Below are 21,457 nucleotides of genomic sequence, written 5' to 3'. Positions count from 1 at the left end.
AAAAAGGAGACATAATCACAGTGAGCGTGGCGCAGTGCTAAAATCCTTCTGGCTATTTGTTCCCCTGCTACCCTTTGAGCTATTTACTCATTACAGCCTTTCACAGCCTGGTAGTCTTCCCGAAAAGTTTTGGAGTTCCACTTTGTTTTGAAGGGTTGAAACGCCAAAATGCCACAAACTGGATAATTTCTATTGTGCAGCGTTCGAGCACGTTATGCCAGGAAAGACACGGGGAACGAGGCATCCACTGTGTTTTTGTCTGCAGCTTAAAAGTCATGTAATGATGCAGTGGCGGAGCTGGAGGCCCCATAAAGACTGGAAAAGGCCTCATTTCGGGGACCTGCTGCCGTTCCAGTGTCTTGACGAGCGGCCTCTGTCACCCCTTCTTTTAGGAAAAGAGGCAGAGCACATAATTAAGATATACAGCCCAGGGTGGACTGAATATATAGACTGAAAATATAGAGGAGCAGGCCAGTCGGCCTCAATCGCAGCCTGTGGTTTCGTGTTTGGCTGCAGACCGTGCCCAGACCTGTGTGTGTGTGTGTGTGTGTGCGCGCTCGCTCGCAGTATGCTATAAAAGGCTGGTGAGTTGAGCCATGGCCTCTATGTATGCGGGTATTCGAACACGTACCCACTAAACTCTATATGGGTATTCTATGTATTGTGTGCCTGTGTGGGCGGGTGGATGCCGACCTGCTCCCTGACCCCAAATTCTTCCCCGTCCCATCTCCCCACATTCATCCCCGTCCTAATATATAATCCTGCTGTCTCGGGCAGCAGTGTGCATCTGAGAGGACACTCTTCGACTTTCCACACAGTGTACACACAAGTGCGCGCGCACATACACACCGTGCTGCTCACGCCTCAGTTGTTTCAGTGCTTTGTCACTCTCTAATGATAACTATCCATCAATGGTAGGGGCGTTGCTCTTGGAAATGAAGATGGATTGAATTAGCGTCGAGTGTGCCGGCCGCTGCGTCGTGGTGGCAACCCGTAATTACACTGTCAGGACCATTGAACCATCCCCCCCCCCTTCAACGAGACGCTGAACTTAACACATTTACACCCGTGTTGATTACAAGGTCTTTTAGTCTGGGCAGATTCACATCATGAAGTTCCTAATAGCAAGTGAAGGGCCCAGTCATTTGCGGAAGATTAGTGTTGCTGGTGTGGCGCGTATGCAGCAGTTCCCTTTGCACTGAAGTGAACGTTCGACTGCCGCAAATTTGGCCTTATTGAAAGAGAAATGACAGCGAACGCGTCACGCAGTCTCATTGTCCCAGTATAAGCAAATACACATGGGAGCATTCGTGTGTGGAGCCGGCCTACACACTGGAATGAAAACATTTTAAGAAAAAACAAGCAGTTTGGAGCTGCACTCAGAAAGGGAGCCGAATAATCGCTGGTGCATACTTGGGAGGGAAGTGTGTGGATGATATAAAAACGACAGTTGCAATTAAAGTACATAATGCACAAAAATATAATTATAAATATCAAATTCCCAGTGAAGTTTGCTGTTTCAGTGCACTGATATCAGTGTACAACAAACTGCAAAATATCCTGCCTCTATTACATATCTTTGTCACAAGTTTCAAACATGTTTGTGAACCGCATTTTAAGGATAATTAAAAAAAGTGTTTTTATATATATATATATATATATATATATATATATATATAGTAAATATTTTAAGACTATCAACCAATTTGCGTACTCCCTAATATCAGCATCGCCCTCAGAAATTCAGTATCAGTCGGGCTCTAGTAACGTATATTTAACATGTCCTGCTTCATGGGATTTCAGATTTAAAAACAAAAAACAAACCTCAGAAAGATTTAGCTGGTAATTAGCTTTCAGGTATCTGTGGGAAAAAAACACAGCAGCATTTGCAACAACAAGGCGTTCACCAGGGTTCTGAATGGGAGCTGACATCACACCGCTGGTCTTTTGAAGAAACACGAGCACAGATAGCATTTACAGTGTGGGGCAGTGCACGCAAGTAACACGAGCAAACACAACACAACTCTCCCCCCTCCACCACTCCTCACTGTAACCACCTTCTCTGTGGGAAATGAAATTGGGCTGAAGTGTTTGTTATTAAATACGTCCGGGGAAACTCCAGGAAATGGACTTAATTTCATATAGAGGCACATGACTCAGGATCTCAGTGAACCAATTAACCTTACCTCAGCTCATTAAAAACTCTCCTTTCATGGCCAGAAGCAGCAACTCATCTGCTAACACGGGACATGAAAGCACAAATTTGTCCATCCAAAACTCTTAAAAGTAATTGGAAAGGTAGATACGAAGGGCCAGTAATCTAGTGACACAGCCTAACTTGAGTGAAGTGAAAATAGAGGTGATTACGGAGAACAGTGGGGCGAGCAGAAAGATCACGCAGATGATCTCGTGTAAATCTGAATATTTGATCAGCTCTGGAAGTGAACGGTATATCTCTTTAAAAAAAAAATTACCCCTCAGGATTAAGACAATTTCAAGGTCACCTCATGGTTGAGGGGCATCCTGAGTGCAACAGCAGCTGGAAATACAGAAACGTCTCCTTCACACAATAGAGATCAGTTCACACAGGGCCTTAATTAATGCCAGGAAAGATATCCTGCAAATTGTCTCTTAATATACATGACCTAATTACTGATTCCAAAATGTTTACGTTTTGGTGTTGTTGAAATTGAACCATTTTCTGCTCAACTTGCCCATTTACACGTCGGGTAATGAATATAAGTAGCAGCTACTGTGTTCTTCGGTAAGATATCTTTCTTTGGAGGGCCATAGTCTGCTCTGGAATTTGAATTCATTTAGATTTTTTTTTTTTTTTTTTCCCCTCAGAGAGAGAGAGAGAGAGTTAAATATATGTACTTTCGCCTCACAAAATACTAGAAACTAAGATATGTCTATGGAGGTGTTTCCCTACCGCGGTCGCATCTGTGAGCTCAACACATTCCATTGTTGCCTGTTTTGTTTTTGTTTTTTTTTCCCCTCGCTTTCAATCTCATTGAAAGTCCATTTGAATCACCCAACAAGAACATTAATATTAGTCATAACTCAAGGATTGCGGCAGAGTAATTGCATCTGCACTGTGCTCTTTTTTTCTTTTCTTTTTTTTTCTCCCCCCCCCGCCCCTGCACATAAAAACATTATTTTCAGGCCTTTGTTGAAACTATCTAATGGGTTAATGGCATTGAGAGGAACCCATTCAGCTCTTTCCACGCCACCGTGTGTGTCTGCGTGCGTATTTGGGTGATGCGTGCGTGTGTGTGCGCGCGCGCGTGTCTTGGCTCACACTGTGCACACTCATCTAGCCACATGCAAACAACCAATCTCTGTCATCTGCATCAAAATAATTACAGAGAGATAAACACACCATTTGACCATTTTCACAGTGATCTAATCTGAAGCCGGGCTGTGAAAGCGCACGGGGGAGATGATCAAATCCCTGCTTAATGGAACTGATCACCACTGTGTTCAACATTCAGCCGACAGCCCTGTTACAGATGCATCGCCTCGTCTTTCTCTGCTTTTAGCATGCCCGCTCTGTCCCTTCAGACGCGTCGATTTAGAGCAGAAATTAGGCTAAAAAATTTTTTTTACATTTGGTAACAATTTTGATTTTGAACCATTTTTCTTGGCTGTGCATATCAGTTTAGATGGGAGAAAACAAGTGCAGGCCTTTTGTGTTGAGGTCAAGACGGCGATGAACTATAAGTGTATTGGTTACAGCCCCGTTGCCCCGCGCGTTTCCATCTCCTTTTTAGCTAGAAGGCATCCGAAATCTGATTAGCCTCCATTATAAAGAGTGATATTTTCATCCCGCCGATTCTCGGCACTGCGTCAGAGCATTTGGTCGCTTTAATGCCGGGAAAGGCCTGCTCTTTTGACAGATAGTAGATATTCCCAACATCGCTTGTTTGGACATTCCTGTCTTTTGTGACATGGAATAAAAGACGGGCAAGAAAATAAAAAGCAACTAAATAATGTCAAAAGATCAGAAATCAATGGGCCGGAGGAACGTGATCCGCGCGGCTCCGTATGCGACCGGCCCGCTGCCCCCGTTGCATTACGAGTGTCTTTCCACAGCCACTGAAGTTGCTTTTGTTCACCCCCTCGGAGATGTAACTCAAGCATGAGGAAGCCGTCTGACAATGTTTGGATATCGGCAAAAAATAGCCTTTTACTTAAAGGTTACTGGCCAAGGTTTATTGAGTTACATGTTCATCAGTGATGGGAGGCAGAAGAGTTGAGCCAGGAGAGAGCTTCATTAATGTGTAGGTTTGTATTTCACATTTTGATGTAACCGTGATGTGGAGGAGCAGGAAATGATCAATGAGGCTGTGGATAAAATGTTGTTGTTGTTTTTTTTTTTAATCTAACAGAGCAACATCTTATTTTTGCAGCAAAATACATGTTAAAATCTTCTAAAATATAGATTTGAAAAAAAGAAGTAGTTTACAGGATTGTAATATTACTTTTAATAGAAATGTATAATTAGAACTATGTTTTGAAATGACTTTTTTAAAGGATGCAACTTTAAAATGTTGTCATTATTAACCAGTGCAAACATTTATTTAAAATGTGTCTTTAAACCGTTTAATGGCCTGAATATGTACGTTCAATTTCACAAATTATATTCTTATGTTTGTACAGGGGAATGCAATTAATTAGAACAGAATCTTCTGACAATATCGCAGCAAAATAAATTGTAATAATATATATTTTTTTACCAGTGCAGTGCCTCTGTAAATTCAATGATAAATGCTCAGGTAACGATTGATTTTGAAAATTGATAAATACAAAAGAAAAGAAAAGACAATTTTCCCTGTAAGGCGTTTTACCTCTTTAATCTGATAATAGCTCCCCTTGTAGGGTAAAAATAGATACTGCATTTATCAACGTCTAGTATTTTTGTTGAAACCGTAGGTCACGGGCAGGCTACTTTATCGCCTTCTTTTCTTCCTAAAGAAATGTTGGACTCCTTTTAAAATAATTTTTACAGGTTACACTAGAGGTTACAGTATAGGGTTTCAACTTCTGTGGGAGTTGTGATCTGTTCTAATGAGAAAACGAAAATGCAGCACCACAATGCTTTGTGTCACCGACTGAGGCTGAGAGATAGACACAGGATTAAAAAAAAAGAAAGAGGGGGGAAAAAAAAAAAACAATTTCTGGACATTTCTAGGAGATAAATTTAATTTCTTTGCTATTTGGAGGTCTTCTTTGAAAATGCAATTGTAATGAACACATTCAAAACTGGAGAATAGATTTACCCTCGGCTTCAAATAAGTCTGCGTTATCGGACTCTGTCATTCGCTCCTTCCCATTTTCGAGCTGCTAATTGATGTTTTTGATGTCGGAGAGAAAATTGAAGAAAATGTCATGTGTGAACCGGCGCGGAAGTTAATAAGATTGACTTCGTTGACTGAATTCACAATGAGCGAGGGAGAGGCGTGTAATGGGGACTGCTGCGAATTCGCCCGTCCATCTGCCGAGGGATGAAATCGACACCGGGCGCGAATGGGCCCGTAGAGGTCGATATGGAGGGATGCAGCATTTGGGATGCCCCATCGAGCTATAAAAAAACCCCCCAAAAAACAAACTCCCATGTTTTGTTTTTGTTTTTTGTTTTTTCCTCCCGTCTTCGCAGCTGGGTTTTGTTTTCTGACTGATTGGAGTGCATAAGCAGCTGTTTTTCCAGAGGGCTCCTGCCCCGGCCCGGGGTCCGGCTTTTCTGTGGAGTCGTCTCCCAGGGCAGCCTCTTTCCCCGCTCCGAACAATGCTCGTTCTTAATGCTGTTTTGAGTCTGAAAAGCCACGGAGCTTTATAAAGGTTAGATTAAGATGTGGCGAAAAGATGCACCGATATCAGTTAGGGTCATTGCATATGCTTGGCCAATGTGTAGCCGAGCCTGAACTTAAATCCCCTGAAAGAAAAGGATAGAAGCGCCACCGGGGTTGCGCCATCTTGAGCCATTTATCGAGCGCTGGCCGAAAGCCAAACGCAGACGGCTCGCATCTCGTGCTCTTTCTCCTGAAGTGAATTTCCTCTAATAATATAAATTATTAGTCGGTGCTGGCCGGCGTTTGATCGATACGTTGCACGTTTAAAACTTTTGTTATTAGTCGATTCGCTTAAATATTGGGTGTAATGGGTTCGGCGTTTTTAATTGGGGTACGGATTAGTTGAGTCTGGTTCAGCGCTTCTGATTATTTTTTTTCCCAGCCTAAAGGGGACTGAGCTAAACCCCCAATACGGCCGGTACCCCTAAGCGCTCTTCTTTTTGAAGACACCAAACAAAAAAACAAAAAAACAACAAAACAAAAAAAAAGTGGCCTCTGCTAGCGTTCGGCCCTCCGAGGATCGCGGTTAAGGGACATTATTCTCAGAATAGGCAATTAATTCCGCTGGCAACGATCGGTTCGAGCTTCTCCCCCCCCCCCCCCCCCACACCTCCGCCCCTCCAAATGCCCTCCTCTCCACCCTCCACTCGCCATTTGAAATGCTAACACAATGAAATATTTTCCTATTGGTCCGCGTCCCTCGGCTAAGCCACCGCCGCGGGCGAAGAATTTCATCGACTGATGAGACCACAGGCATGCCCGATAAAAAGGTTAACTGTACGTGACACGCACTCCAAGTAGCCCGCGCTACCTTGAACTCTCAAGTTCTGTAACTTTTATTTGACTTTTTATTGTTAGCGAATCCGGGCTTGTTTGGGCGCCGAAGCGGGTTTTTTTTTTTTTTTTTTTTTTTTCATTCGTTGCCGTATTACTGAAATATGAGGATAACGGTCAGGTTTCTTTTGAAAGGGGGAAAAAAAGAAAAAAAAAAAGTAATTTTCTCGTTTTTGATTGGGCTTTTTTTTCTACGATGGAATTTTGCAGGCGACTTTCCGTTGTCTTCTGATAATCTGACAGCGTGTTTAAAAAAAAAAAAAAAAAAGGAAATTGGCTTTAATCAAACGCTGTGCCTTTCGGGATAGGTTAACGCATCGTGCAGTACTATTTGTTGAACAGTGAAATTTCTCATGAAGAAAGCGAAATTGATTAAAAAGGAGTGAATATAGCCACAATTACTATCTGTACTGAATAATTTATATCATAATTATTATCATTTAGTATCAGTATTATTATTGTTGTTTTCATCATTATTATTATTATTATTAATAATAATAATCATAAACTACAAAAACCTTTTATGTGTACATTTTGTATCCTTTGTGTTGGATTCATAGCTTGGCTTTGCTGTGTGAGAATAAAGAACAATCCAAGATGGCACATTTCTTCCACCTTGAGGGGTAGGCAAGGTAGACTGCCAGAGAGTGGGAGGAGGATTCCAGGCTGTTTTCAAATTGTTAGTAAAAGATATATGGGCACAGAATAGGTATGGCTGCTGCAATACCCCCAACCCCATCTTTCATGCACATAAACACACACGCAAACACGCGCGCACGCGCAAACACACACGCAAACGCAAACGCACACACGCACGCACGCACACGCACACACACACACACACACACACACACACACACACACACACACACACACACACACACACACACACACACACACACACACACACACACACAGAGTGCTGTGCGAGGACTGAGGCAGGTGGCTCCCCATGGCTGCAGCTTCATGACAACATGCCATTAGAAATAGCAGGCCTGTTGATCAATCCTGCCGACATGACAGCTTCGCCGCGAGGCCTGGCTCTTTGAGTGCCGACGCCGCGGCAGCTCCCTCTCCCGTTTCTCCCCACTAATTGGTGAAGGTTTCTCTTATATATGCTTGTGGCACAGGGCTTTTTCTCTCTCTCTCTCTCTCTCTCTCTCTCTCTCTCTCTCTCTCTCTCTCTCTCCTCCACCTTTTCTTCTTTTTCTCCCTCACTCTCTTTTTTTGTTGTTGCTTTTTTAGCTTTATCTCCCCCCCCCCATCCATCCATGCCTCCCACCCCTTCCCCCCATTTTTTTTTTTTTTTATCTGTCTGTCTTTCCCTCGTTCTCTACTCTGATATATATATTATATAAATACACGTACAGTATAGATATGTTATATAAAATGATATATATTTTTTTCTTTTTCATTTTATCATTGTCACATTGGAAGCGATAACTTTGGGTGAGATATTGCAAGTGGGTTGAGTAAAAGGAGTGTGTGTGCCGCGGGCACTGTTCGTTCTGTATTTTTTGCGGGACTTTTGGAGCTGGGATTTGACATTGACTCTAGGCAATGTGCATCAGCGCGAGATACACAATAGGGATCAACCAGAAAAAAATTAAATCTTTGTCAGGTAAAATGAAGGAGAAACTAGGTCTTTCATACCGTTACATTTTTAATTGCATGGTTTGTTTTGACAATTTAGGCAATACTGCTAAAAATACTATATCCATAATTAAGTGACACTGTGTCATTTACATTGAAAGTCGTCTTCTTCTTTTTTTTTTCTTTTTCTTTTCTCCCCTTTTCTGAAACGGCTGTGGAGCAGAATCCACATTTGTGTTTATGTGATTTATCACCTAATCCCTTTCTTTCTCATCAAACAGAATTAAGTCGCAAAACGTCAACACAATTGTCAGGAAATGGCTGTGTGTTGCGTGCTGACTTCTCCCGGCACACGGTGCTGCGTTCTAATTCCACCAGCGTTTCGCCGGCACATCACTCTTAAACACCACCCACTCTGAATCTCTCCCAACTAAATAAATGAGGGGGGAGATAAGCACACATTAAATGTTTAACTGTCTCGCATTTGTCATCTGTTTTACCCCTCTTAATTAAACAGACGCGGCTTAGCCCCGGCACTCCAAGTGCAGACACACTCGCACACAAACACCCACACACACACACACACACACACACACACACACACACACACACACACACCCACCCTGCCTTTGAGCGCTGGAGCCTGAGCGCAAACACTGTCCTGCCGATGATTAATTTAGCCGTTAATATTTATTTTACTCTGTCCTGCTAAGTTAGCAGCTCAGTGGAGGGCATACCTGTGATTTTTGTTTCTCAGTTCTTCCGGCTGTTTTTGCTGCAAAGTGAGGAAGCAAAAATAGAATTCGTTTAGTTTTTGTTTTTGTTTTTTTTGTTGTTTTTTTTTTAACTCCTGTACCGTAATGGTTTTAGCTGGTGGAGAAGGATAAGTGTTCTGTGGGCCAGTTGTGGTTTGTGTCTGCTTCGGTATATTTTAGTGATACAGTGCATGTTGAAAACATTAACTACTACCTCCACCCAGTGGCACAAAATGAAAAAAAAAAATGAAAAAAGAAAAAGGCAGGTGTGATTGGCAGCACACAGTATTTAATGTAGTGGGAAGACTTGCCTTAAGCGAAGAGGGGGATGTATTCACCACACAATAGTACTGCTATCTCCCTCTGCATTGTCTCTCTCATCGCCGACCTTATTACATGCCGTATTTGGCATGAAGAATCCCCTTCTTATCGACACTGAATTTTAATGCCAATACGCTTAGATGGCCGCCTTATTCTAGTAGCTGTTTTGACATCATATTGCATTTTGTGCGCGTGCGTGTTGGTTTATTATTTCTCGGTGAATCAGAAATGAGATCTGTCTGCACCACTGTACACCACTGTGCTCTCCACTTGCTAACTATTCCGTAAAAAGCGGCGCGATTGAACATTTGTGTGGCACCGGGGCGTTGCTGGTTCTTGGGGCATCAGCAGCAGACGTGGAAAGGGAAAGAGGGAGCTGTAGCCCGGGCCCGGGGTGAGTGGGAGAAGAGAGGAGAGTAGAATTGGGGGGTTCCTCTGAAGCCCCCTCTCCAGATCCGAGGAGCGGAGCGAGGATCAAAGTGGCTTGTTTTATGTGGCTGGTGCAAGACTTTGAAGTCCCAGAGTCACCTACAGCACTCACTTCATCAAGTTCACTAGTGTCTTAATAGCAGATCAATAAATTTCAAAGTCGGAGAGTTAATTTGATACTAGCGCTGATGTGATCACGCTGGGCCACAGAGCTGCCTGCTCTGCTCGCTCTCGTCTCTCTCTTCCCTTCTCTCCTCCTCACCTAGATTGGACCTGTTTTAGGCTCTCAACTTGAATTAAGTCGCGGCGTTTGGTGCCCGTTTTCATAGACAGCCTTGTGTGAACACTTAATCAGTGTCTGTGCTTGTGTCACAACAATTAAAAGATCATTTGTTTAATTAGAATTTAATATACAGCATTCCTCCGCAGTCATTTGAATTTTAAGATCTGTGTTTTAGGTCCATAGTTTTAATGTCCGTATTATAAAGGCATAATTGGAAAAATGTTAATTAATATAGATGAGACATTTTCACTCTCTGATAGTTTTTGCAGCAAATTATTTAATCACAATAATTATTAACAATTGGACTTCATTTGTTTTTGTTTTAGTTTTAGCTCCCTAAATTTATTACATTTATTATTATTTCCTGCGGAAACCTCTCATTGTGAAGTCTTGTAAATATACATTTGAATAGCAAATTAAGTTTATATACACATTGCCATTTTTGGTAACATTTAACACTGCAGTCTAAATTGTTAAAAAAAAAAAAATATTACAAAGTGATATCTAAAGTTTAAAAAAAATTAGCAGAAGGCTGAAAACCGAAATTTTATGCCGACGGCTTTTGGAGATGGAAGAAACGGGGGGGGAGGGAGGGAAGGAGCGCTTTCTTAGGCGCGCTATTCATTTCAGAAAAAGGCAGCACCATCTGTATTTGGTGCCGTGATACCGGCGAGTTGGTGAGGCCGGATCGGCACCTCGAGAACAAAAGGCCAATTTAGTATGTTCATCTAAGGGTTACTAATGGTATTAGGGAGCCGGCAGGGTGGTCGGCAGGGGCCCGGCGCTCCAAGGTGAGCCCGCAGCTTGACCTCCACGCTCACACCAATTCACTTCGGCTGCTGGCATTAGTGCCCCACATCTGCCATCTTTTTTTGTGTGCGACCCCATCCGTGCTTTTCACTTCATTTTAAAGTGTATTCTTCAGAGGGGGCGAAAACAGAAAGTAAGTTTTAATTGGAGCCAAATAAGATGTTGCGTCTGGCCGTTCCCCCGGCCGAAATCAGTGAGCGGAGAAAAGTGATCAGATAATCGTGAGAAAAGGACGGATGCGGCGTGCAAAGGTTGACTCCGCGCTGCTCAGAATTGACAGAATGTGAGAAAAGTGAGAAGTGTTTGGTTTTTAAAATGACGCACAAGACACTGTGATACTTCGGCGACAGAGGAGTCGAGATGAAATGCCAACTGCTTAATTTTTCAAGACACGTGCAGGTAGGAAGGCTTTCTGTACATATCGTCTTTTATATTTATCAGACAATTCCGGAGGTAATTTTCATCTGAGAAATTTGACTGACATCATAATTTAGAAAATATTTAGAATTGCGCCTCGTGACATATTTGATGACGGTTTGGAAAATTGTGCAGAGAGCCGTGTTTGACGGAGCCGTAGTTCCCGTTGGGAAGCGTTTTCTTGGGGAAGCGGGTGGTGGAGCAGCAGAGAAAGCTCCTGGATGGAGCTGAAACGCTGCAGCGGGTGGTGCTGATGCAAGGCTGCCTGTGTGGTCCTCAGCGGCCGGTGCTCCGCCGGGCTCTGCCGAAAGCGCTGGAGGTCCTGGATTTTAATAAATGTTTTATGTTAAATTTAGCGCTGGCGATGTTCACAGTGCAGCGCTTGCACATCTTTTTTTCTTTTTTTTTTTATCTCTATGTTCCAAGAAAGGTGAAGAAGCAAATCCAGATCTTATAAAAAAAATTAAAAAAAATCAAAAACAAAATCAAAGGAGAACAAGTCTGTTGTTTCATCAGATGGGGGAAAAAAAAAAATAATGTTCTTTCAGGTTAAATTGTGTTTCCTGTCATCAAAATCTGATGTAAATTAAGATTTCAATCCTTAAAAAACGGTTAAAATTGAGTCAAAATATTTCTATATTCCTTTCCTTTTTTTTCTTGAGGTTCCTGCTGTTCATGCACCATGAAATCTTGCTTCATTAAAAGTGTATTAATCTTGTATCGTCTCATGGGAGGTACCTTAAGATGATGTTGTGTCTTTTTCTTTAAATTGTTGGAGGGAAAAAAAAAAATCTTCCAGATTTGGTCCCTGTCAGTCAGAAATAATTGTGTGCTTAATCTTGTCCCTGATGGATGACTTGGAGTTCAGCAATGGGCCAGCTCCAATGACAAATACAATATTAATATTCATTAACTGCTTTGACAATGCTAATTTTGATGCAGTAGTAAAGGGCCTTCCAAAGTTAGCGGCCAAAGCATCAGAGCTGAGCAAGGTGGCAAGATAATTTGTGCTGCTTTACTGAGCTGAAGGCTTTTAAAGTCTTAAGCAGGGGGAGAAAAAAAAAAAGGCTAGGTACCACAAACAAAATAAAAGAGAAAGGGAAAAAGTTCAGACGCATTGGAAACCAGGACTGTGGAAGTAATACGATCAAGAGACGGCTACAACAATTTGACACCTCCAATGCTGCATCTTTGAGCAAATATTTTTTTTGATTTAAACAAAAACTTATAACCAAAAAAAGGAGCACAACATGGTAAGTCAGCACGTTCTCAATTTTTTTTTTTTTTTAATCTTTTTGATCTTTTCAATTATCGCCATTTGAAGATCAATAGTAATTTTTTTTCTGCTGTGGTTAAAAGGCTCACAGCGGTGGTATAGTGGATGGTCGGATCACGGCTTTAAGAGTGGGCTTCCTCTCTTCAAGCCACCAGTTGGCCGGGTTGAATTTTCTATTGCCAGCTCTCCCGGTCTACCATCCGCGGCTCGTATCCATTTATTTGTATTTTTTTTGTTATTGTTTTAACTGCTGTTGTTGCCTTGTTGTCTGGCAGATTTGACTTTGGAGTTGGGTCTCCCTTTTCCCCCCCTCAGTTGTCTTAAGAGAGTTCAGGCAGGAGAGTTGGAGGTGCTAAAGCTGCACGACAATGACAGGCTCTTTTGGTGATAAATGTCTTTTTTTTTTTTGTTGTATTTTGTGTGGCTGTTTTTTTTTTTCCCGGGGCTTCCGACATCAAAATTTGGGGCTAGCGACGGGGCAGGACTTTGGGGCGGCGTGGCTGCAACCCCGCGCACCCTTTGCCCCGGATCGGAATGCTTTCTCTAGCCTTTTTTTTTTTTCTCTGACACTTCTTCTGCCCAGCGTTTGTGTTTTTGATTTTGCATTTAATTTAGTGTGACTAGCGGTGAATGGAGCGTGGCTAGTTTTGGGGATTAATGACATGACGAGAGACACCCCGCTGCTTGAGTTTAGCCAAGTTAGGGCAACTCCTATAGACGGCACTCCACTACCTTTATGTCTGCCAAGCCGCTGAATGAAAGCCTTTCTTTCTCTCCCTCTTTTTGTTGTTCTTTCAACTTATCAAAGAAAGAGAGATGGGACACAAAAGAGCTTATTAGGGGGGGGGGGGATATGAAGATGGGCGAGGGGGAAAGAGGGAGTCCCGGTCAGACGCGGAGAAGAGCAGCGCAGCCCGAGTGTGCGTTTGAACGCGTGAGGTGGCTGAGAGTGAACAGCCAGCTCTCTGGCCGCCTGCTCGCGGTCCTCTCCGCTTTGGGACCTGAAGAGCCGCCGTCCTAAGTCGCTCCAGCGCGTACCTTGACTCTCGCCCCGGTCCTCCAGCCGCTGTCTTATCGGCTTAACCCATCGGGTTTTTTAGCGAGGGGCTGCCGTAGATGAGGTGCTGCCCCCCAGTGGATTAGTGGCTGACATGGTGGTGGGAGTCTGCTTGGAGTCTGTGCACTACCATGAGTGCCAGCATGCTTGTTTTAACCAGGAACCGAGCAGCATCCCAAATACAGCTCTTTTAAATGGTAAGACTTTTCAACATTTTTAATTACAGCTATGTTTTATTTTCTGGTGCTTGTTTGACTTTAAATATTATGTTTCGATTGAATTTATTCATGGGCATTTTTCTGGGCTCCGTTTGGCAATTTATAACACTTATGTTGCTAAGTGACAGATTGACAATTTGGATAATGAAAGGCACTGTTTGATTGCTTTGTCCTGACAGCCTGACAGGGGTGTATTATTCTAAGACATCAAACTAAATATCATTGTTGTTTATTGTACGCTTAAACACAATTAAATTAAATCAAATTAATAAATGCCACTATTTATGTTGAGTCAATTTGAAACATATATTGTATTATCATTTAAATTTAAGTGAATTTGATAGTTGGTCACATCTGCTGCCCCTATGATTTTGTTAATATTAATAAATCAAGGTTAATAGTTAATTTGTATTTGATGTATTTTTGCATTTCATGTCTGAAATCTTTCAGTATTGGTATTTTTTTATCAAATGATTTTTTTTTTTTTTAAATACTGCAATTATACTGTAATTATTATAGTAAATGCTAAAACAAGAGAATCAGGACTTTGAAGTTTTGTGCGTTGATCGTATTTTCTCTTGACTGTTTTGTAATGGTTCAGATTTATCAGAGAAAACAATGAATTGGTAAAGGTCATAGGTTGTTCCGTTTCCTTTTTTTTTTTTGTCAAACTTTATTGTCCCTCCTTTTTTTTTTCTTTTCTTGCACACTTTTGGGTCTCGTGCGAACATCATTGACAGTGGAGTGGAATAGAGTATTTCTTTTTTCTTTTTTTTTTTTATCCCCCCTGCTCCCTTGTGTTGTAGCGTTGATGCCATTGTGGCTGGGTGATTGGGAGCTGTCCATCACTTGCTGGCGAACTGGCAGTTTACTTAAGAAAGTGCACGTGGGACAAAAGGAGATGGCAGGAGTGTGGCGGGGCGGCTGAATGGAGGGAGGGCAGGCAATTAGCCACCGCCTTGTCGGAGCTCTTTTACTTGTCAAGCTGGAGCCCCGGCGCTATTGTCCAAGTTGTGTAAAGGACATTCCCAGGGCTTTGTTTTGGCTTTAAGGGCCTCAGGACTGCCTGCTGCAGGCCAGGGAAGAGCAGGGTCCTAACAGCGGCTGAGAGGCTGAACGAGCACAGGAGAAAAAGAAAGCAACAGCGTATTAATAGAAAAACAAGTTGTATTAAGAGAAAAAAGTTTTTAGTTGTTTCTGTGGCCAACTTTTAAAAATGCCTTAATGCAGCTGAGAAACATGAATGTTTTTATTTTCAGTGGCCTAAAGATATTTCTATTTGATTCCTAAATTTCCTTCACTGTAGCAAAAAAATTTTTCCATACTTCTTTCATCGATATTCTTCATTAGATTGTATTAAAAAAATATGTTAAATCTTACTGTTCTTAGATGGAAATAATGTATTCAATAAATATTTAATTTGTCATGGTCATTAGTCAGGTTCAGGTAGTAAGAGGTTATAAAAGATAATTAATGGGATGACAGGTCTAGTTAATTATAGAATGTAAAAATTAAAATTACATTTAGAACAGTTCATTCTTTCGTCAGATGTTTTATGATGAGGCACGGGTTCCTATGAAAAATAAAAAGTGTTCATTATGTAGCATTTTTTTAATTTGTGTTTTTTAATTATCTTGATCATATTTTCCCTGAGATTAAGTGTTTAATGTGAAAGAAATCCATCTCCCACTCAGTCAAATTCTCTCATCTTAGGAGGGGAAAAAAAAAAAATCTTAAAAGGAAAGAATTTAATTTTTTCTTTTCTTTTTTATTGACATTCAAAATAACAAATATAGATTTAGAAAAAAAACTGATTTAAAGTTATGTCTGAGGGAATTCCCCTTTAATGCACCCTTGTCTGCTCTGGTGGCAGATCTTTTTGAATTTCTTTCTACCCGTTTAATAAAAATGTCTTGACCACATGAAGCTCATCATTTGACTTTAGTTTTCAGAAGAATAACTGTTTTGAAGGTGAAATAGTTGCGGAGGCAAGAGAATGGGGAGAAGAGGGCTGTGGTGGGGGAGGGGGTGGGGGGGCTCGAGGCCTTGTTCACATGAACCTTGAATGGAGACCGGGTTGAAGGGGGTGGGGTGGGGGGGGGGGCGCTTTAGGAAAAGAATTGTTCTCCACTCTTTGGTATTGTTTGAGAGAAGGAGAGCGGAGGGGTAAAAAAAAAAAAAAGAAAAGTAAAAAAGATCGCGCCGAAAGGTGCCACGTCCGTGTCAGAGTGAAGACTTGTTCTGCCTCTCCTCGGTCTCCCTACTGGAAAGTGGGTATGAAGAGGGGACTGTCAGCATCACACAGATAAAGTGACTGTTGGCCACACTTTGCTGAGCCTGCCCTCCCTTTGTGGATGTTGTTGTGTCTTGTTCCTTTTTTTTTTTTTTTTCTCGCCTTCTTTCTCTTTCTCGCTCCCTCTTCTGCTCTCTCCTCTTTGTCTCCATCTCTCGCTTTGCTCACTTTACCTTGTAGCCAAAGCTTTTCAAGCTGCCAGTTCGTCTCTGGGCATCCTGGAGGCACAGCAGAGCCCACACACACACACACACACACACACACACACACACACACACACGCACACACACACACATATACACACACATACATAATCTTAAGAAACGCGTACACAGACCCAACGTACAGCAGGGATTTTGATAATAACTGATTTGTGTGTGTGTGTGTGTGTGTGTGTGTGTGTGTGTGTGTGTGTGTGTGTGTGTGTGTGTGTGTGTGTGTGTGTGTGTGAGTATATATTTTTTCTTGAGTATTGCTAGTGGGAAGACTACTGCAGTGCTGAAAAGCTGCTCACAGTAATTTTTCCTTCTCTGTCCACATTCTGGCTCTCACTTCTTGTACTTCTTGTCACCAGCATCAAAACTTTCACTGAGAAAGAAGAGGAGACTGCTGGCCGCTAAAGAGTGAGGGGGCTCCTCTGGTTAAGAGTGAAGGATTTTGGGGATCTTTTTAAGGATGGGTGTGGGTGGGTGGGGAGGATGGTGGTGAGTGTGTGTTCATGGGGAAACTAGGCCTCAGACCCTGAGCCTGCATCTAGACGCGTCAGGAGATATACACACTCTCTAATGTCAAAACCTGGGGGGAACGATGGTCAGCAGGCTGCGGCACCAAGTGCAAAGAGAGGGGGGGGGACGATAAACACACACACACACACACACACACACACACACACACACACACACACACACACACACACGCCCAGCAACACACACAGTGGAGGAAGAGCCCAAGACAGAAACAGACAAAGAAGGAGGAGAAGTGGTGGAAAGAAGCGGCCAAGAGAAGCGAGAGGGCTTCTCCCCGGCGTAGACAGGGAAGGAGGAGCTGGGGGGGCCAGGTGGAAGGAGGAGGAGGAGGAGGAGGAGGAGAAGACGGGGGGCTAGGGTGGGACCGAGGGGGTCATGTACCCGCGGGATGGAGCTCCAGCCGGGCCGGAGGAGACGGGAGCCAAGGCAGGAGTCCTAGGCCCCGGGCTCTCTCTCCTCCAGCAGGTGGGCTGCTGGCACCTCAATCTGAGCAGCTGGGTGAGTAACGCAGCGCTGCTCCCCTGCTTCTTCACTGTCTCTGCTTTTCCATTCCCACTGAAGGCTCGTAGCATTATTTTGACAGGTTGTTGTTGTTGTTGTTGTTGTTGTTGTGGGGCAGGTTTGGTAGTGGATGGGATGGGGAGGGGGGAGTGGGGCAGTGGTGGTCATCTGATTTTTTTTTTTAAATTTTTTTTAAGTCTTTTACAAATATTCTGACGCACTGAAAACTTTTTGTGTGTAAAGAGTTTTGTGTGCGTGTTCAGATACGCGTGACAGTTATATTAAATACGCAACGCTAATTGGTCAAAACGCAGCCTATTTCGTCACACTTTAATTTAGGGGTATTAAGGGACATGGATAATCTTGAAGCCTAAACAGTAAATATTACAAGCAGTGTATATAAATTAAATTAAAAAGTAAATTTTGAGAGACACGATTCCCTCAAGAGCAATATTATTTACTTGACAAAACATGATTTGATCGAGCTCATGTCTTAACCATGAAATGTAAAATATGATTTCAATAACCTCACAGATTAACATATTCCTTTGTTAATGTTGCCACCCAATTCAGATTCTTAATTGCTTGGCTTTCAACTGAAATTCTGAGGAGCTGATTGCATTTCAAAAGGCAGAATTCAGTCTGGCTCTTAACACTGTGATACAATATCACCTCTCAGAGAAGCCCCTTTAACTCAGGTATGGGAGTTCAAGAGGCTGTTTACACTGAAAAGGAAAAAAAAAAAAGAAGCTTTAACACACGTGCGTCTAAGGGGCGATTTGTCTTCACAGAATACAACAGCTCTGCCAAATATATTAAGCTATTTGTGCGCAGTTTTATTTATCCGTGACATATCAGAACGTGTCCTTTCTGCGATTCTATTTGATGTGCCGACTATCAAAGATGGGAAGCAAAAATAAATGGTGACGAACGACTTGAGTGCTAGCGAAGAAAGCAGGAGGAAGGGGAGCAAAGGCTCTGGCCCACATAATATTTTTGTTCGGCGCTCTGATCAAGCAGTCGGCATGTCACTGCAGCAAAGTGAATAGATTAACTTTTAAATATACTGTGGTCTCGGGAGCCTCTTGCCCTCAGAGACGCAGCTTCTCTGCAAGAGAAAACTGATCAACACCTCCATATCTACTTTTTAAATCCTCTTCCTCCCCCCCCTCCTACAATTCCCAGGTTCTTAATATTGTGGAGATTTCTTTTTTTTTTTTCTTCTTCTTCTTCTCATGATTAACCGAGAAGTATAATATCAGAAATGTAGCAGGGTTATAATCAGCGTGGTTTGCTGGCAGGTTATGGCTCTGATAAACCTTTATTTTGTCAGCATTTCATATTCCATCGCTGTTAATCTCTGCGTATTCCTTTAGATTGTCTGCTTGAATCTGAGGATTGAGTTGACTGAGTGCTAGGACTCGTGTGTGTGTGTGTGTGTGTGTGTGTGTGTGTGTGTGTGTGTGTGTGTGCGTGTGCGTGTTAGGATGAAATAGAGTTTGCTTGGAGATGAAGATCTTTAGCCTGGAGGGGGCACTCTGCACCTCCCAAGGGACAACAGAGATCGTGTGTAAACAGATTTCAACAGGACAACATTGAGCGATACCAGATGAGTCTTTAGATTGGTGACAGCACTGTTTGTACTTTCTGTTTTGCTCAAATCAAATCGCGCACACATACAAATTACTGACACTATCCTCAGCTCTGCAGTGTTGCCGTTGTGCGTGTGTGTGCGTGTGTGTGTGTGTGTGTGTGTGTGTGTGTGTGTGTGTGTGTGTGTGTGTGTTTTGTGTGCGGTGTCCCTCCATGTGCCTTGCATGTGGGCCACTTGCACGTTCTGGGAGGAGGCAGCGCTCTGGCAGCTTTTTCTGCTTGCTTTGGAATTTGAAGGACCCCAATCCATCACGGCACTGTCATCACCGCATCTCTCTCCTCTCCCTTTCCCCCGGCCTTCCCCTTCCCTGCCCCGGCCTCACTACAGCTCATTAGCGCCCCGCGAGCTGTTGTGACAACTCATCATATCATGACATAAAGCGGAGAGACAGAGGCTCTCCAGCCCCCTGCCCAAGCCACCCACCGGGCCCGCAAGGTCGCCACCTTCACATTTAGGGCTCAAATTGGCCCTGCGAGGTGCCACCGGGCGGAAATGCAAGGCCAACAGCTTTTTCCTGTCTGGCTTCCACCTCTCTGTCCCCCTCCTCTTTTGTCTTACTCCGTCCTGCTGTCACTTTTTCTCTCCCCTCTCCCTCCCCAGAGGTCTGACTTGAAGCAGCTCATTCATTTGTCCACTTCCAAAAAGGCTCTTTTTACATGCTGGCAGAGCAGCATTTGTCACCAGCTAGTGAAGGAAATATTTTACACTTCTGCTCATAGCAGCACTGCTGCTTGGAAAAAAAGAATCGAAACACTTGCCTGGTGCAATTTTTTTTTTTTTTTACTTTTGTTCGCCATCAGTGGTCGGTCGATATACAAAAATTGTAGAGAAGGGCCGCTGTGAATAGAGTGATCATAAGGACTGTATTGAAGGATACAGCCTTGCAGCTGGAAGAAGAGAAGAATAGAATAAATAGATCCAAGGCAATATCAATAACACAACCAGGAGCGATAACTACTACTTGTGTGTGCTGTACTTAAGTGTGCTGCGTGGATTTCACAGCGCTGGCCTCCTTCAGCAGCAGGCGCCGTATGTGTCCTGGATGTGGAAAGAGTAAATGTGCTCATTGATGTTCGTACAAGAGGCTGCCCTTAAATTTTTCTTCAGGCTCTTTTTTTTTTTAAATCTCTTTTCTGAGACTTGAAAATGTGGTCATCACGTCTGCAGAGCGGCGCGTCTGTCTTCTGCTACGTTTGTTTGTTGTAACGACAGAGGTGGTGGGAAGGATGCGAGTCAGCGGGGGTGTAAGGGGCAGGAAATGTTTCTTTCTCTTCCCCTGGCTTTTTTGTGGAGCAGGGAGAGTAAAGCCTCCCACGTCGCCTGCTTTTGTTTCTCTTGTGCTCGGTGCGGCTGTGAAGCACCCAGCAGCCTGCCAGACGAGTCCCGGGCTCGCATTGTCCCGCGGTGGCCCACGGGGCAGGTGCTGGGCCCCGCTTTTCCGCTGGGGACCACCGGGTGCTGCCTTGACGTCAGCGGGGGACAAAGTGGATGTTAACTGTGTGTGTGCGCGCAATGATCACACGGCGTGTAGAGTGGGTGTATGAGCTGATTGAAGACATCAGAGCACAGACAGTCCACATCAGCTGAATATATTGCACTGGGTGAGCAACACTGTGGTTGTGTGAGTTTGACTGATTGCACAGCGGATTTCTTGAGTTTTCGCCCTCGTCAGGACAAAGCAATTCAAAAATGAATGCGTAAAGATAGAAAGGATAATTCTATAAACAGGTCTGTCCTTAAGCAGTAAAATCAGCAACCTACTTGCTACCAAAACTTTAGAGCGTTTCTTTTCTTGCCTTCATATCCAGCCACTGTCTGACTGGAGGCAAGTGGTCAGTCCAGCAGCCTCCTGCTCTTTGCATCACTCTGGGCTTTTCAGGAAGAAGAAGAAGAAAAAAAAAGAGCACACTCTTCCACCACAAGTGACTGTGATGTAAATCGTCTGGCCTCTAGCTCTCTCCGTCTCTCTCTCTCTGGTCCCATACACACCCTCTCTAACACCCTCTGTCCAAATGTGGACTCAGTGGATGGGCATTTTGAATTGTCTTCTCAATGGCCAGGGGTCCCCGGACAAAAGAACTCATTTAAATGGCCACTAAAGCTTTTTCAGCACAGAGAGATGAAGAATTGACAACATTCTTTCACATCATTACCCGAGGGAGGGGCAGGGAGTCGTGAAGGAGGAGGTGAGGAGGTGAGAGATGAGGGGGAGGAGGGGGAAGGGGGGCAAGAAGAAGAAGAGGTAGAGAGTGGGGGGAGACCGAGGCCATCTTGTAGCATTCAGCTGCAGACTCATCAGCTGCATTAGGCGGCTGTCATAACCTCCATCCTGATTGTTTTTCCACCATTCCTTTTCCCCACTCTTCTATTCTGGATGTGCAGATCAGATCGGGCTCCCCGTACACGCAACAATGAGCG

General features: G+C 43.4%; 1 protein-coding gene across 24 annotated transcripts in view; it reads left to right on the top strand.

Moving 5' to 3' along the window:
* The window catches only part of tcf7l2 (transcription factor 7 like 2), a 92,320-nt gene that overhangs the window by 51,656 nt on the left and 19,207 nt on the right, over positions 1-21,457 (top strand). Inside the window, exon 1 of one of the 24 annotated variants that reach the window (XM_069691803.1) lies at positions 17,260-17,382. The exons of the other annotated variants lie outside the window; for them this stretch is intronic. Coding sequence (XP_069547904.1) covers positions 17,260-17,382 — 123 coding nt within the window. Of the gene's footprint in view, positions 1-17,259; positions 17,383-21,457 lie in introns of those variants that run through there. 24 annotated transcript variants of the gene reach the window in all.

The sequence above is a fragment of the Brachyistius frenatus genome, unplaced genomic scaffold (genome assembly GCF_029030835.1).
Source record: "Brachyistius frenatus isolate BFR_SWC_R1_liver_20210118 unplaced genomic scaffold, ASM2903083v1 Contig_11, whole genome shotgun sequence".
In the NCBI taxonomy this organism is placed as follows: Eukaryota; Metazoa; Chordata; class Actinopteri; family Embiotocidae; genus Brachyistius; species Brachyistius frenatus.
The sequence above is the reverse complement of the archived record's forward strand: the minus strand, read 5'-3'. Positions and strand labels throughout refer to the sequence as shown.